Here is a 17,503-nt window from a genome sequence, read left to right as displayed (position 1 = left end):
TGCCATATATGTCGTACCAGACCTAAAATATTACACGTCCGTACATCGACAGCACCTCCAAGATCCGAATACGAATCTGAGAATTTCTCGCCCATTTCTCTCCGTATGAAGACGACGAACTTTTAGTTTTCATTCGTTTCTAAGGTCGATCAAGATTCAAGGAACTTCGATTGTGTTTATACATTAAGTTGATGTAATAAAAACAATTATAATTTTAGTTTTGATTATTATATTAAGCTTAGCTGATTATAATCGGTTGATGCCGGAAAGTTTTTTTAAAGGTGTGTTTATTTAAAAAAAATATTAAATTGAGTGATTTTTTTATGATTTTAAGTTCCTGATATAAAAAATAAAAAATATATATTTTTAAATTAAAAATCATTTTACATCACAGTAATAAATACATGGATTAAACAATTTTTTAGTATTATTATCTTCCATTTAGACAGTTTTTTTTTTTTTTCAAGCAGCTACAACATGTCAGGATAAAATATATCGCTAATCTTAGTTGATTTATAATCCAAAGCAAGATCCTCCCTTCGTCACCAGCTTCGTCAGTTCTTGTGCTGCTTCTATCTTTTTACTCGGAGTGAACGCTCAGTGGGCTCCTTTTCCTTTTCTTTTATAGTTTTTTTTTAATTATATATGAAAAATAAATTTTATATTCGATATAGTACAACCCATTAGAAAAGATCTCCTATTTTTATATATATAAAATTGCAGAAGCCATCTATTGAATGTGGTGGTGGAACACGAACCGTACGCATCACCAACCGCGGAGCACTTCTTTGTTAATTTCCAATGTGCCCATGGTTCATTGTTGAGCGGTCCCCTGCCGAGAATGCGGTGTTGGAAGGAATTTATGGGACATCCATTCCTTCTGCTTGCTAGGAAATATGTCCACATTTATCATTTTCAAATAATTTTATTTATAATCACTTGCTAGTATTAATTAGTCACGATTTAAGATCTAAGTTGTGGGTTAATTAAATTAATGTTAAAATAATATTCTTTTATTATCTAAATAGAACATTAATATTTTTTCAAATAAAAAAAATAATATATATATATATATATTGGATCGAGTTATCTGAATGGATGGATTGAGTTGGTTGGGAAACAACATTTATATCAACATTTTTTTTCGTTGGGCTTTGCTTGATGAGTTGATTCCTGCTCGATTTGAGTGAGTTAGAAGCTTTCTCGTGTGCAACGTGCATAAAATCATGTAATATTGATTGGTATTATTATACCCATGAACTCTATTTCTAAGTTTTTATCTCATTAATATTATTATGTATTAAAGATATAATATTTTAATTTTAAAAGACATAGTTTAATCAATACTTTAAATTTATTTTTAAAAAATTATTAGTTTGAATTCCACAAATATTTAAACGGTTAAAAATTTATCTATTTATTAATTTTATGATCCTTAAAAATATTTAATGTTAATAAAAAAAATATCAGATCTCATAGTATACTATATACATTCAGATTCAGATTTAGATTTATAAAAAAACAGAGATGTTCCATGAATCTAAAACAACTAATCTTAAATTCAGGATCAAAGATATTATTTTTAAGTAATAAAAATAATCATACCAGATGGTTACAAGTGGCTTGTTAGGCTCATTCACCGGCAAGGGAAAAGAAGAGGAAGAGCAGCTATGGCGAAGAGTGAAAAGTACCGTCAATCAAATCAAGATTCAACGGGAACGAGGGTGAGAGCAAGGGGTTGGCGAGGCAAAGAGACAAGGTGATTGGCTGGTAGTTAACGGTACACGTGAAAGAGATGGCTGAGAATTAAGGTGGCTGTTCGCTGGGGTCCACGATTGGAAAAGCGTCGGTGCACCTGCCCTGCATCCATGATTGCTTCCATGGAACCCAAGGAAAAACCATTATCACCACCGTGAATACCAATTACTGTTCGGTATTGTAACCGTTGTCGTTTTTAATTTTTTTATTTAAATAATATTTTTTTATTTATTTTTAATATTATTATATCAAAAAATTCAAAAAAAAAATTGAAGTAAAAATACCACAATAAAAGCAAACACTTTTAATTAGCGTGTATTTAGAATTGTAGTAATTTTTATAATTATGATTAAAAAATAGGTTTTAAAATTTATTTTTAATTGTATTTTTTAAAAGATAAGTCTTAAAAATATATATATTTTTTAAAATGTCATCATATAAATTTTTACATGTAAAATAAATAAATAAATTTATCTGGTTAAAAAACATGTCTTCATAAATAAAAAATAAGTTATTTTAGTTTTCACAAATCAAATTTAAAACATAATCATATATACATAACCTATTACAAAAGGCACAAATCAAATAATTTTTTTTAATAATCAAGTAAAAAAATATATTACAATATTAAACAATTTTTTAGTATTATTATCTTCCATTTAGACAGAGAGAGAGAGAGAAAATATCTTTATTATAGTGATATAAATATTGATATTCACAGCTATAACCACCATAACACTTATATTTACAACTCTTAGACAAACCTTCAAAATGCCCCAAACTGCAGGGTTAGTAATACTTTGACCTCAAATGATTTTTTTTGTGTCCAATTTTTTAATTTCTCGATTGAAGCCTTTTATTAAGATTTATTCATAGATTTTGAATGTAATTCATGATTAAATGTGAATATAAAGATTTACTAAAAAAATATCTGAAATATTTTTTTTAAAATGGATTGATATAAAAAAATTGTTTGAGGGCAAAATTGATTTTAAAAATAGATGGGGTTCATTTTTTAGATTTCCCTTTTTCTCTTTATTAAGATCCCACGTCCTTTAACATTGATAATATTTATTTTTATACATCAAATTTTAAATTTATAATTAAAGTATTTTTATTACTAGAAAAGACGTCAACGACATTTGCGTAAGGTAAAAAAAAAAAAACCGTCGGTTCGATCCGCAGTAAAACAGGCTAATTATCTAATTTATTCTATAACACTGTAGCTACACATGAGGCCACGACACTACGTCCGTTAACGTCGGTGGTGCCGTGACGTTAAGTTAAGTTGTCAATTATGCCCCCTTTTTGCATTGAAAAGAATATTCCCACGAGGTGCACGTGGCAATTGGTGAAGTAGCAGACGGAAAGAGGATCCTCCTTTCCGCCACGTGGTTAGATGTGGTGCATTTTGGACTCGCACCGAAGCTTCCTACTATATGTTGAGTAATGTTGTTTATTATTGTTTTTTTATTTAAAAATATATAGAAATAATATTTTTATTATTTTTTTTTTAATATTAACTCGTTAAAATAATATAAAAATATTAAAGCAAAGAAAAATAATTTCAAAAACATTTTAGAAACAAACGTACTCTAAACTTTACTTGTATATTCCTATACATTTATTTATTTATTTGGTTTTAATTTATTATATATTGAATTCATATTTTCCATTTTTTCATTTGTAGTTTAGCATTTCAATAAGTCGTAGAAATATTATATTTTCTTGGATATATATATATATATATATTAAAATCATTAATATATAATGTTGAAATTTTATTTTAACTAGCATGATTAAAATAAATTACAAGTGAATGAGAAATTAATCTCAAATAATCCTTAATTTTTCTATTAAAAAAACCTTTAGTTTTTTTAGATTTAATTATTGATTTATAGTGGCTAATTAAATTAATATTGATAATGATAAGAATTAATTCTTATAAAAAAATATTCACTGCTTAGGTACTTTAAAAAGTAAATACATTTTATGTTTTAATTTAAGCATAGTTAGTTTATTATTAATATACATGCTATGTTTTTATTTATTTATTTTACATGTAAATTTAAATATTTACGGTGGATTTCCCAACTCATCAAGTTTGAGCCTGGAAGCTATTATGATACTATTAGTTTAATCAAGTTTAAATTGGAGAGGAAAAAATCAGTCTCCTTTTCTCCTTGGCAAAGAAAGAATTGCATGGGAAGATCACTAATTAATTAACTTAATTTATTTGTTTAGGATGTCAAGGTGAAGGCTTAAGCTTTTGTAATTGTATAGAAAATAGAAAGGGCTTTGTCAAATTAGTCAAAATGAAGGCTTCCTCCCTTGAAGCCTGAACTATGGAATTTCATATTCCTGGTGCTCTGAACCCAGAAACCTCGTAGGACCAATCTCTGAACAAAATACATAATGTTATCAAATTTTATCTGCTAGATCACGTTTAGTGCCAATACTTCATCGGGTTACCTCGCCGGATAACGAGAAGGACCAGCAGGATCATGGAACATGATTATTGAGGTCATTTAACCAGGTCAACGCAAAAAAAGCTTTTGCAATTATGAATTAATTTAATTTCTTAAAGTAGCATTTGATCACTGCTTGGATACACAGAAAAATCAAAGATAACAAGAATATAAATATATTTACTTCCTAGTTAAACAATTTTAAAATAAATTTCTATATTTTTACAATAAAAAATATGTTTTTCCATTTTTATATTCCAAAATAATAATTAAAAGCCACTACCTCAACGTTCCAATCTTAGTGATGAAAGGAAAAGGAACAAACGGTATATTCAACATAATCATTCTTTTCCCATGTGGTTGGGCAAAAGAAAAGAGAGAAAAAAGCCCAGCTATAGGAACACAACGGTTAAATAGGCAATTATCAAGCTCTGTCGAGAACAATGATTAATTAGCACAAGGAAACTATACTCGATTGCCGAAGAAAATATTAAGAGTGTGATGCACCAAACCCTAGCCATTAAACAAGCTTGAAAAGGCAAGAAATTGGATTCATTAGGATCCTGCACGCGCTTCCCATGCATGCCATGCCAAGACGCCATATATGCCTTCGTTTGCAAGCCTTCCTCGCATACTTCTTGCACTTTTTGAGCGCATCATTGTCTGCAACATGGAAGCAAGCCGCTTGACGTTTTTGGGGCCATGGTGTTGGTGCTTTATAATTAGTATTAGGGTTCCATGGCGCAATCTCTCACCTCTGGTTTCTTCTCTTCATCAAAGCGAATCTCTTTCTGCACTTTCAACGAACTATAATGGTAAAGTGTGGATTGGATTCCCTCACTTTTTCTCTTTTTCTTTGTTTTGGCGGGGTCGTGTGGCTAATGGACCTGAAAAACCGTTTCTTGAATGTGCGCTTGGCGCCACTTAATGGCAAACTAGGGTTAGGTCCCTGCCTCATCAAGGAAAAAGGTTCACTAGCTAGATAGGGCTTAAATTTGCTGAGATAATTATGCCATCACAAATGGCTTTAGTGCGAGACTTTACCATAAAATTAGCAATATGCAAATAAGAAGCTTCGCCTGTGATCGAGGGGCCCTTCATAACTATATATTTTTGTAATTAAGTTCTCATTTGTAATTATTTTTTTTTTACATTTTTAAATAATTGCAATATTATTATCTACATAAAGCAAGTAAATATATAAACCTTATACTCATGAATAATTTGTTAGTTTTTTTTCTAAACTAGATGTTATACACATGCACAAACACCATTAGATTCGGTTTCTAGAATTTCTATAGTTATGATTTTGATTTATGTAGCATTCCAATTATTAAAAGTTAATAATATAAAATAGATCCTTGTTACCATGTGTAAATTAAAAAAAAATTCAAAATTAATAAATCTTAATTTGGAAAATAAAAGGTAAAAAAAATATTTAACCAGAATGTTTGAATCAATATTTCTTACAAAATATGTTTATGTTGCTGTTTTTCCTTGAAAGACAATATTACAAGCTTGTATTGTATATTTCTGATAAAACAATGAGATCATAAGAAAGAAAGGAGCTTTCTAACATCCAATCAAGACTGTCATATGCATCCCTTAAATTATTTTGAAAAAATATATGATAATATAAAAGCTAAATTATAAGTTATTTAAAATATTATTATTTTAAATTAAATTTTAAATTATTTAAAATAATAAGAATAAATAGAATGAAAAATAAAAATATAAAAGGTAATGTAAGGAAATAATAAATTAATCTCAATACAAAAAATCCTTTTTTTTGGGACCAAAATGCTTGCAAAACAAATCAAGTCCATCAGAAAGCCCAAAACATGAAGTGGGTTTTCCTTTTGTTGGTCACTTACTCTCATAGCCCATGTCACTCCTCACTTCACTATAGCTGCATCAATCTTCTTCGACTAAAACCCTTCAATTCATTGATATTTTTGGAAGAACAAAAATGGGATTTGGAGCTCTACGAAATGCAATTCGACCCTTGTCAAGAACCCTAACAACCCACGCCAGAACTTCCTCAACGGCGCTGTTTTTGGCCTCAAAACCAGAGTTCAGGCTCTCTCTCAGCGGTGGAGGCCAGTCTCCATGGACTCAAATGATCAGGCATTTCAGCTTCTTATCAGAAGCAAACCCTTTTGATAGATTAACCAGCACTCGATTTCCTAAACGAAGGCCCGTCGATAAGCCTCGGAGAAAAAGAGCCAGCTTGAAACCTCCAGGTAATCGATGCGATTTTTTATTTTTTTCTTGATTTGGGGCTTTAGGGCTTTGTGGTTTCCGGATATTTTGTAGCTTTTGTGGTGGGATTTGGGTGTATTTTTGTGAGTATGAATTGTAACTTGATAGAAATGAAAATTTGATTGGGGGTTTTATGGGACTAGGGTGTTAGAAGGGATAAAGTAGTTTTTTGTTTTGTACTTTGTGTTTTTGTGGGTGTGGAATTGCTTTTTGTCAGAAATGGTAATTGGATTGAGAATAATGCAGGTCCATATGCCTGGGTTCAGTATGTACCAGGACAACCCATTAAACCCAATAATCCTAATGTAGGGAGTGTTAAGAGAAGGAATGAGAAGAAGCGCATCAGGCAACGCAAGGAGTTTATACTGGTTCGTGTTCATTAATCCTATAGAAAGTTCTTTGCATGTGTTCAGAGTAAATTATTTGTCAATTATTTTGCTGGTCTTTTCTTTGAGTATTGTAGGGTAGTTGCTGTTTAGACTTTAAAATTGTGTTTTTTTAAAGGTAGAATAAAAAAGAAATCAAGCATGGTTGATGAAAAATATCATGTACTGCTTGTGTCAGTTAATGGACAGAGTATATCATAAAGAAAGCTAGTGAAGGAATATATGGTGAAAGGGAAATTCTAGAATTGATTGCATTGTGATCTAGTATTCCATGGCATTGTTTGATTTTGCGAAACTAATCAGAGCTTGAATGGAATTTTATATCCACAGAATTAACGAGTTTGTGCACATTAATTTGATGAAGATGCCAGGATTTATGCATTATAGAAAAATGCAGTTAATTTTGTTTAGAAGGAAACAATCATGTAGCTCCCCGCCAACACCCTCAACCCCCTTTTGAGCTAAATTACATTAACTTGTAACTGTCTAGGGCGATACCTAAGCCTATTGAGGTAATGCTGTAGGGAGTTCATTTTGGAATTGCTTTCTAGATGACAGTCTCATCAATGGGAAATTCCTTCTAGAGGTGTCAAAAGGATTGGTAGATTCTGTTTGTCACCAACCCCTGAAGGCTTGGAAATTAATTTCTGATAGGGTATTTGCACCAATCAGTTTGTTTTTTTATACTCCATCCTCACTTTCTCGTGAACTTTTACTTGTTTATGACCATTTTATGTTTGACTTTGTGCATTCTGTGAAGGCTTCATTTAAACTTTGACTTTGTGGGTGGCATGCGCTGATTATTTATCAGCTATCAAAAGATAGCTAGCCTATCCTGAATTATGTGGGGATGATTGGATTTGATATCACCTGACATGGGTCTTTGTGTAACCAATGAGAGTGAGCTCTTAGCTTCTCATAATTTACTTTCTTTCATAAGTTCCATAAATAAAGATGAATACAAGAATATATTCTGCAATGCTTGATATTAATTCTTGAATGGCATAGTTTGTGATATGGAAACAAAAAAAACATTATTTGTATATGGGTGTCCCTTAACAACTTTGTTTGTGATATGCATGTGCTACCCTTGTTCATTTTGCTAGACTCGTAGATTATCTTGGTTGATTCTCACCCTTGAGAGAACACTGTTAACACTTGTCTTTGTTGGGCTTCATTAAGGGTCTTTTTAGAATTCATTTGGAATTGACCAGATTTTATGCCAAATGAGAAGTGTATGGGTATCAAATGGCTTCATCTTTTGTTCTCCTTTTGTCTTATGAGTTGTCAACACTGTTTGTTTTGATTTAACCTACCTTTTGTTATTATGAATGTGTGTGTTTGTGCCTGTGCATTCACAAATCCTCATTAATTTTAATCATGTATCCCGCCCTACCTTGTGATTATCTTGAAACATCCCATTGGGTGGCTGATGGCTTTAATTCAGACTTGCTTTATTTCCCATCTAAAGATAATACCATTTTCATTAACAAGGACTTGGTTTTGAGTATGAACAGGCAGAGAAAAAGAAACGTAAAGCTCAGTTGCAGGAGGCTAATAGGAAGAAAAGAATTGCGAGAGTGGAGCGTAAGATGGCTGCAGTAGCTAGGGATAGAGAATGGGCTCAAAAACTGGCAGAGCTGCAACGACTTGAGGAAGAGAAGAAAAAATCCATGTCTTAATAATTCCTTATTCATCTATATGTGGTACCGTTGCTTTTGCTTGATAAAAATTGAATATTAGACCAAATTTTGTAAGTTCCTCACATGTAGTTCCTCCCTGTCTGTTGGTTGGGTTTAACCATTGCTGCTCTTGATGTCATTTAGTCTTTATAACAAATTCTTTTTGCGTAATTTTTTATTTGTGCTATAAAACTCTGACTTATAAATGGGATGATATAGGTTTGTGTGCGAGATTAGGAAAACCTATTCTGCAACTCCTTAGGGTGCATGTTACTGGTTCTTCCTCCATTTTCTCTTCTCTTCTTTTGGCAAGCTAGTCAATTATGCTATTCTGGATTTGTATCTTGATAACAGACCTGTACCATTTATTTAGAAAGTAACCTCCCAAGAAATAGAAAAGGGGAAAATGCAAATCCTTTAACCATGTTGGAGGCTATGACGACCTTAATGTAATTTGGCTTGCCAAAGGTGATAGGAGCAAAACCTGCGAGCATGCATGAGTGTGCATGTCTTTGTGTGTTTTGAAAGCCTGGTGTGATACTAGAATGTTGCAATTATTTATAAAGTGCAGGCCTTCCGTAGATCTCTCAAGTTTATCATGGCGGGTCTTATTTTTCCTCCTCTTTTTTTTTTTCCTTGGAGGGGGAGAGTGGATTTAATGAGGCAGTTTATAGAGCTGCCCAGAGTTATCTTACCCTTATCCATTCACATGATGCTAACTTATAGGGTTTAAAGTTTTGGGATTGAACGTTCAAATGTGGGTGCTTGTTTTTGTGATCAATAGGTGGTTTTCCTCTGTGAAGTATGTATACCACAGAAGTTATACCCTTTGTCTTGTGTAGTAGTAATTGCAAGTTGTCTCCAACTCAAGCACGCATAGTTAAAGCACAGGCACTGGTTGAACCAATAGGTGACCATAGAAATCAATCAGAACAATGGTGTAGATGGAAAGTGGATCGCACCCAAAATCGGTTGCTACTCTTCTCGTCGTCCTGTGAATGGATGTTCGTAGCTGTCATAGCTTTGCTTCATTGTCTATTATACATTCCTTGAGTATGCTGTGTGTTAAAAATTCCTTTAAGCTGACTATTGGACACGTATTGATATGCAATAGAAATTTCATGTGGTATCCACATTGTTGAAAGTCATTTTAAGTATTGAGCATTTCTTTGGATTATTCTCCCTTCTTGTACTTTCTAGCCATGATGTACTGTATCTAATGGTATTCCGTATCTGTACTGAGAAGTGTACAAATGTGGACTGAATTATAGGAATAATTGCAAAGGCATGACTGTATTGATGGTATCAAGCCTAACTCCACATTATTATCAGGCAGAGCAAATACCTGCATGAGAATTCTGGTAGACCTCACCAGCTCCATATAATTGAGGGGGCTACCAAGCATGCCTGCGTGAGCATGTTCAGTATACGGGACAAAGGCAAATTGTTCCTTGCTGCTCAAAACTGCAAGCGTTACTGTCAAATAATCCCCACTAGCAATCAATCTTGGAAGACCCAATAAATGGGTGACAGGGCCCCGTCTGCTGTGATAAAAGATAGTGACACAAGAACCACCACCACGATAGGGAGCCCCTTTCTATTTAATTAGGCTCCTTGTGGCCGTCCTTGTGGAGCTACAATGGCACCCATCTGTCTCGATATATTCATCCAAAAATCGAGATATATTCATTGGTTAACCCACGGTGGTTGCAGTTAATAGTGTATGGTCATGGAGAGTTGCCGGTGGGAGCGACTGTGATAGGCAGCTTTCTCATCGACTAGGCACTGTTGGAAGGCAATGGTGTTGTCCTTCTCTGCTATCCATCTGCACAGAGAGAGACAGTAGCCCTGTTAGCATACCGAAGAACACTGCCCACCAATACATGGACCATTCCACATCAGTTTCTCAAGAATTCAATGCCGCCATATCCATCTATCGTGTACACGGTTGAAAATATCTGTATAGTTAACGTGATGATGGAAAAATATTGATGGTTTATATTTCTATCATACAACAAACTGAAGGAGCTCAATGTTTCACGATGCTCCTTATTGGGCTCATTTTTACTCATTGTTCACGATGCATTTTTTTCCTTCCAGGTCTCTCGAGTTTTTAGTTCCTCTGATTATCAGAAGTTTTGCTTACATGATTTATATTTTTAGATTTATTTTGATTTGCATGCAAGATGTTAGAGAATAATCCAACATTAAATAAAATATTGATTTTACAAAATAAAAATTTAGGAAGTTAAAAAATTTTGAAAGATGAAGGATCAAAATTAGCATAAATAAAAGAACAAAGCATTTTTTTAATTTGCAAAACATTCAAAAGGCCTAGAAAACCTTAGTTTGATCCTTTAATTTTTACATTTTTACAGTAAAATAACAATTAGCTTTGAAAATTGTACACCATAATTGCATGGGTGTAATTTGATACAGTCACATGAGATTTTGGGTAGTCATTTTTAGTTTAATTTAGTTTTTATTAAAAAAAATAAATTATTTAAAAAAAAATCAAATTAGAACCAGTTCAAATCGACCTATTTTGGTTCATTTGTTTTAAAATAAAAATTGATTCAAATCGGTTTGGTTCGTTTTTTTTTTGTTTTGCTTGGTTTTTTAGTTTAGTTCGATTTTTTCTGGTTTTGATTTTGATTCGATTTGTTTTTTTAATTTCAGGCTTATAAAACCTAACCAATCGATTTTTAAAAAGTTCTAATCAATTTAATCAGTTTTTTTTCATGGTTCGGTTATTTTTTAATTAGTTTTCTTGGTTTAATTAATTTTTTAATTTTTTTCACCCCCGACTCAGCATACCCTAGTTTTTTTTATTTATTTTTTCATTTGCTTTGTTTTGAGCCTTTCCTTGGTTCTGACTCCCTTAAACTTGATTTTATGCTTTCTGTGAAGGCTTCATGTAAACCATAGGAAAAGCTTCCCACTAGTAGAGTTGTTTCTTGTACCATCTTCATGCACTCTTATGAAAATAACTCGGTGTTTGCAGGCTGCGTCTCATATTCAAGTAATTTCTGTTGTATTTCGTGCTTGTTGAGAACGATGCAGAGAATGTTCGACTTTTTCAAGGATTAGCTGGTGGCATGCAATGATGATTTATTAAATACCAAAACATACACTGCCTATCTTGAATTAATGTGGGAATGATTGAATTTGCTGTTTCCTGACATTATTTTGAGCTCTCAGCTTCTCATAATTTAATCTCCTTTGTAAGTTTTGTTGTGATTGGTTTCTATATGATTTTTATCATACTCGAAATTAATCCATGGAGCAATAGGTTTTGGAGTGAGAAATCAATATTTAATCCTCAAAACTTTAGGTGAAGTATCCATCCAATTTGAATTTCAGTTCTGATATTTAAAAAACCCGCTTAGTAGCCAATTAAATGAAAAAATTAATCTTTTTGTGCAAGAACGAAAGGATGAATGAGAAACTTTTTATTTTAAGAATAGAAAATGTTTTTTGCTAGAAATAATCTAGAATTTAAGTTTGTTTACAGCGTAGTTATAATTATTTTTTAAAATATTTTTTGTGCTGAAATATATTAAAATAATATCTTTTATTTTTAAAAAAATATTTTTTACATGATATTTGATTCAAAAATTTTATTTAAAAGTATATCTAAATCAAGATGGTGGTACTACAATCTTGAGAGATATACTGTAAATATTTTAAATATATAAGTGAAAATCAGTAAATTATCAAGAATAAAGGATTTGTCATAGATAACAACAAAATATTCACTGCTTAGGTACTTAAAAAAGTAAATACATTTTATGTTTTAATTTAAGCATAGTTAGTTTATTATTAATATACATGCTATGTTTTTATTTATTTATTTTACATGTAAATTTAAATATTTACGGTGGATTTCCCAACTCATCAAGTTTGAGCCTGGAAGCTATTATGATACTATTAGTTTAATCAAGTTTAAATTGGAGAGGAAAAAATCAGTCTCCTTTTCTCCTTGGCAAAGAAAGAATTGCATGGGAAAATCACTAATTAATTAACTTAATTTATTTGTTTAGGATGTCAAGGTGAAGGCTTAAGCTTTTGTAATTGTATAGAAAATAGAAAGGGCTTTGTCAAATTAGTCAAAATGAAGGCTTCCTCCCTTGAAGCCTGAACTATGGAATTTCATATTCCTGGTGCTCTGAACCCAGAAACCTCGTAGGACCAATCTCTGAACAAAATACATAATGTTATCAAATTTTATCTGCTAGATCACGTTTAGTGCCAATACTTCATCGGGTTACCTCGCCGGATAACGAGAAGGACCAGCAGGATCATGGAACATGATTATTGAGGTCATTTAACCAGGTCAACGCAAAAAAAGCTTTTGCAATTATGAATTAATTTAATTTTTTAAAGTAGCATTTGATCACTGCTTGGATACACAGAAAAATCAAAGATAACAAGAATATAAATATATTTACTTCCTAATTAAACAATTTTAAAATAAATTTCTATATTTTTACAATAAAAAATATGTTTTTCCATTTTTATATTCCAAAATAATAATTAAAAGCCACTACCTCAACGTTCCAATCTTAGTGATGAAAGGAAAAGGAACAAACGGTATATTCAACATAATCATTCTTTTCCCATGTGGTTGGGCAAAAAAAAAGAGAGAAAAAAGCCCAGCTATAGGAACACAACGGTTAAATAGGCAATTATCAAGCTCTGTCGAGAACAATGATTAATTAGCACAAGGAAACTCTACTCGATTGCCGAAGAAAATATTAAGAGTGTGATGCACCAAACCCTAGCCATTAAACAAGCTTGAAAAGGCAAGAAATTGGATTCATTAGGATCCTGCACGCGCTTCCCATGCATGCCATGCCAAGACGCCATATATGCCTTCGTTTGCAAGCCTTCCTCGCATACTTCTTGCACTTTTTGAGCGCATCATTGTCTGCAACATGGAAGCAAGCCGCTTGACGTTTCTGGGGCCATGGTGTTGGTGCTTTATAATTAGTATTAGGGTTCCATGGCGCAATCTCTCACCTCTGGTTTCTTCTCTTCATCAAAGCGAATCTCTTTCTGCACTTTCAACGAACTATAATGGTAAAGTGTGGATTGGATTCCCTCACTTTTTCTCTTTTTCTTTGTTTTGGCGGGGTCGTGTGGCTAATGGACCTGAAAAACCGTTTCTTGAATGTGCGCTTGGCGCCACTTAATGGCAAACTAGGGTTAGGTCCCTGCCTCATCAAGGAAAAAGGTTCACTAGCTAGATAGGGCTTAAATTTGCTGAGATAATTATGCCATCACAAATGGCTTTAGTACGAGACTTTACCATAAAATTAGCAATATGAAAATAAGAAGCTTCGCCTGTGATCAAGGGGCCTTTATAACTATATAATTTTGTAATTAAGTTCTCATTTGTATTTTTTTTTTACATTTTTAAATAATTGCATATTATTATCTACATAAAGCAAGTAAATATATAGACCTTATCCTCATGAATAATTTGTTAGTTTTTTTTATAAACTAGATGTTATACACATGCACAAACACCATTAGATACGGTTTCTAGAATTTCTATAGTTATGATTTTGATTTATGTAGCATTCCAATTATTAAAAGTTAATAATATAAAATAGATCCTTGTTACCATGTGTAAATTAAAAAAAAAATTCCAAAATTAATAAATCTTAATTTGGAAAATAAAAGGTAAAAAAAATATTTAACCAGAATGTTTGAATCAAGATTTCTTACAAAATATGTTTATGTTGCTGTTTTTCCTTGAAAGACAATATTACAAGCTTGTATTGTATATTTCTGATAAAACAATGAGATCATAAGAAAGAAAGGAGCTTTCCAACATCCAATCAAGACTGTCATATGCATCCCTTAAATTATTTTGAAAAAATATATGATAATATAAAAGCTAAATTATAAGTTATTTAAAATATTATTATTTTAAATTAAATTTTAAATTATTTAAAATAATAAGAATAAATAGAATGAAAAATAAAAATATAAAAGGTAATGTAAGGAAATAATAAATTAATCTCAATACAAAAAATCCTTTTTTTTGGGACCAAAATGCTTGCAAAACAAATCAAGTCCATCAGAAAGCCCAAAACATGAAGTGGGTTTTCCTTTTGTTGGTCACTTACTCTCATAGCCCATGTCACTCCTCACTTCACTATAGCTGCATCAATCTTCTTCGACTAAAACCCTTCAATTCATTGATATTTTTGGAAGAACAAAAATGGGATTTGGAGCTCTACGAAATGCAATTCGACCCTTGTCAAGAACCCTAACAACCCACCCCAGAACTTCCTCAACGGCGCTGTTTTTGGCCTCAAAACCAGAGTTCAGGCTCTCTCTCAGCGGTGGAGGCCAGTCTCCATGGACTCAAATGATCAGGCATTTCAGCTTCTTATCAGAAGCAAACCCTTTTGATAGATTAACCAGCACTCGATTTCCTAAACGAAGGCCCGTCGATAAGCCTCGGAGAAAAAGAGCCAGCTTGAAACCTCCAGGTAATCGATGCGATTTTTTATTTTTTTCTTGATTTGGGGCTTTAGGGCTTTGTGGTTTCCGGATATTTTGTAGCTTTTGTGGTGGGATTTGGGTGTATTTTTGTGAGTATGAATTGTAACTTGATAGAAATGAAAATTTGATTGGGGGTTTTATGGGACTAGGGTGTTAGAAGGGATAAAGTAGTTTTTTGTTTTGTACTTTGTGTTTTTGTGGGTGTGGAATTGCTTTTTGTCAGAAATGGTAATTGGATTGAGAATAATGCAGGTCCATATGCCTGGGTTCAGTATGTACCAGGAGAACCCATTAAACCCAATAATCCTAATGTAGGGAGTGTTAAGAGAAGGAATGAGAAGAAGCGCATCAGGCAACGCAAGGAGTTTATACTGGTTCGTGTTCATTAATCCTATAGAAAGTTCTTTGCATGTGTTCAGAGTAAATTATTTGTCAATTATTTTGCTGGTCTTTTCTTTGAGTATTGTAGGGTAGTTGCTGTTTAGACTTTAAAATTGTGTTTTTTTAAAGGTAGAATAAAAAAGAAATCAAGCATGGTTGATGAAAAATATCATGTACTGCTTGTGTCAGTTAATGGACAGAGTATATCATAAAGAAAGCTAGTGAAGGAATATATGGTGAAAGGGAAATTCTAGAATTGATTGCATTGTGATCTAGTATTCCATGGCATTGTTTGATTTTGCGAAACTAATCAGAGCTTGAATGGAATTTTATATCCACAGAATTAACGAGTTTGTGCACATTAATTTGATGAAGATGCCAGGATTTATGCATTATAGAAAAATGCAGTTAATTTTGTTTAGAAGGAAACAATCATGTAGCTCCCCGCCAACACCCTCAACCCCCTTTTGAGCTAAATTACATTAACTTGTAACTGTCTAGGGCGATACCTAAGCCTATTGAGGTAATGCTGTAGGGAGTTCATTTTGGAATTGCTTTCTAGATGACAGTCTCATCAATGGGAAATTCCTTCTAGAGGTGTCAAAAGGATTGATAGATTCTGTTTGTCACCAACCCCTGAAGGCTTGGAAATTAATTTCTGATAGGGTATTTGCACCAATCAGTTTGTTTTTTTATACTCCATCCTCACTTTCTCGTGAACTTTTACTTGTTTATGACCATTTTATGTTTGACTTTGTGCATTCTGTGAAGGCTTCATTTAAACTTTGACTTTGTGGGTGGCATGCGCTGATTATTTATCAGCTATCAAAAGATAGCTAGCCTATCCTGAATTATGTGGGGATGATTGAATTTGATATCACCTGACATGGGTCTTTGTGTAACCAATGAGAGTGAGCTCTTAGCTTCTCATAATTTACTTTCTTTCATAAGTTCCATAAATAAAGATGAATACAAGAATATATTCTGCAATGCTTGATATTAATTCTTGAATGGCATAGTTTGTGATATGGAAACAAAAAAAACATTATTTGTATATGGGTGTCCCTTAACAACTTTGTTTGTGATATACATGTGCTACCCTTGTTCATTTTGCTAGACTCGTAGATTATCTTGGTTGATTCTCACCCTTGAGAGAACACTGTTAACACTTGTCTTTGTTGGGCTTCATTAAGGGTCTTTTTAGAATTCATTTGGAATTGACCAGATTTTATGCCAAATGAGAAGTGTATGGGTATCAAATGGCTTCATCTTTTGTTCTCCTTTTGTCTTATGAGTTGTCAACACTGTTTGTTTTGATTTAACCTACCTTTTGTTATTATGAATGTGTGTGTTTGTGCCTGTGCATTCACAAATCCTCATTAATTTTAATCATGTATCCCGCCCTACCTTGTGATTATCTTGAAACATCCCATTGGGTGGCTGATGGCTTTAATTCAGACTTGCTTTATTTCCCATCTAAAGATAATACCATTTTCATTAACAAGGACTTGGTTTTGAGTATGAACAGGCAGAGAAAAAGAAACGTAAAGCTCAGTTGCAGGAGGCTAATAGGAAGAAAAGAATTGCGAGAGTGGAGCGTAAGATGGCTGCAGTAGCTAGGGATAGAGAATGGGCTCAAAAACTGGCAGAGCTGCAACGACTTGAGGAAGAGAAGAAAAAATCCATGTCTTAATAATTCCTTATTCATCTATATGTGGTACCGTTGCTTTTGCTTGATAAAAATTGAATATTAGACCAAATTTTGTAAGTTCCTCACATGTAGTTCCTCCCTGTCTGTTGGTTGGGTTTAACCATTGCTGCTCTTGATGTCATTTAGTCTTTATAACAAATTCTTTTTGCGTATTTTTTTATTTGTGCTATAAAACTCTGACTTATAAATGGGATGATATAGGTTTGTGTGCGAGATTAGGAAAACCTATTCTGCAACTCCTTAGGGTGCATGTTACTGGTTCTTCCTCCATTTTCTCTTCTCTTCTTTTGGCGAGCTAGTCAATTATGCTATTCTGGATTTGTATCTTGATAACAG

The 17,503-nt window shown here is 32.7% G+C and overlaps 2 protein-coding genes across 2 annotated transcripts; both read left to right on the top strand.

Moving 5' to 3' along the window:
* The first annotated feature begins 6,114 nt into the window (after nucleotides 1-6,114).
* LOC105126650 (uncharacterized) lies at nucleotides 6,115-8,810 on the top strand. Its single transcript, XM_011027578.1, has 3 exons — nucleotides 6,115-6,469; nucleotides 6,735-6,856; nucleotides 8,392-8,810. The coding sequence occupies exons 1-3, from the start codon at nucleotides 6,196-6,198 to the stop codon at nucleotides 8,554-8,556; spliced, it is 561 nt and encodes a 186-aa protein (XP_011025880.1). The 5' UTR covers nucleotides 6,115-6,195; the 3' UTR covers nucleotides 8,557-8,810.
* A 5,894-nt stretch (nucleotides 8,811-14,704) lies between these two features.
* LOC105126652 (uncharacterized) lies at nucleotides 14,705-17,319 on the top strand. The gene is made up of 3 exons (XM_011027579.1): nucleotides 14,705-15,062; nucleotides 15,328-15,449; nucleotides 16,985-17,319. Exons 1-3 carry the CDS (start codon nucleotides 14,789-14,791, stop codon nucleotides 17,147-17,149), a joined length of 561 nt encoding a protein of 186 aa, XP_011025881.1. The 5' UTR covers nucleotides 14,705-14,788; the 3' UTR covers nucleotides 17,150-17,319.
* Nucleotides 17,320-17,503: the final 184 nt, after the last annotated feature.

This window comes from Populus euphratica, unplaced genomic scaffold (assembly GCF_000495115.2).
Source record: "Populus euphratica unplaced genomic scaffold, PopEup_1.0 scaffold41.1, whole genome shotgun sequence".
Taxonomy (NCBI): domain Eukaryota; kingdom Viridiplantae; phylum Streptophyta; class Magnoliopsida; order Malpighiales; family Salicaceae; genus Populus; species Populus euphratica.
Note: the sequence above shows the minus strand (reverse complement) of the source record. Positions and strands in the feature narration are given on the sequence as shown.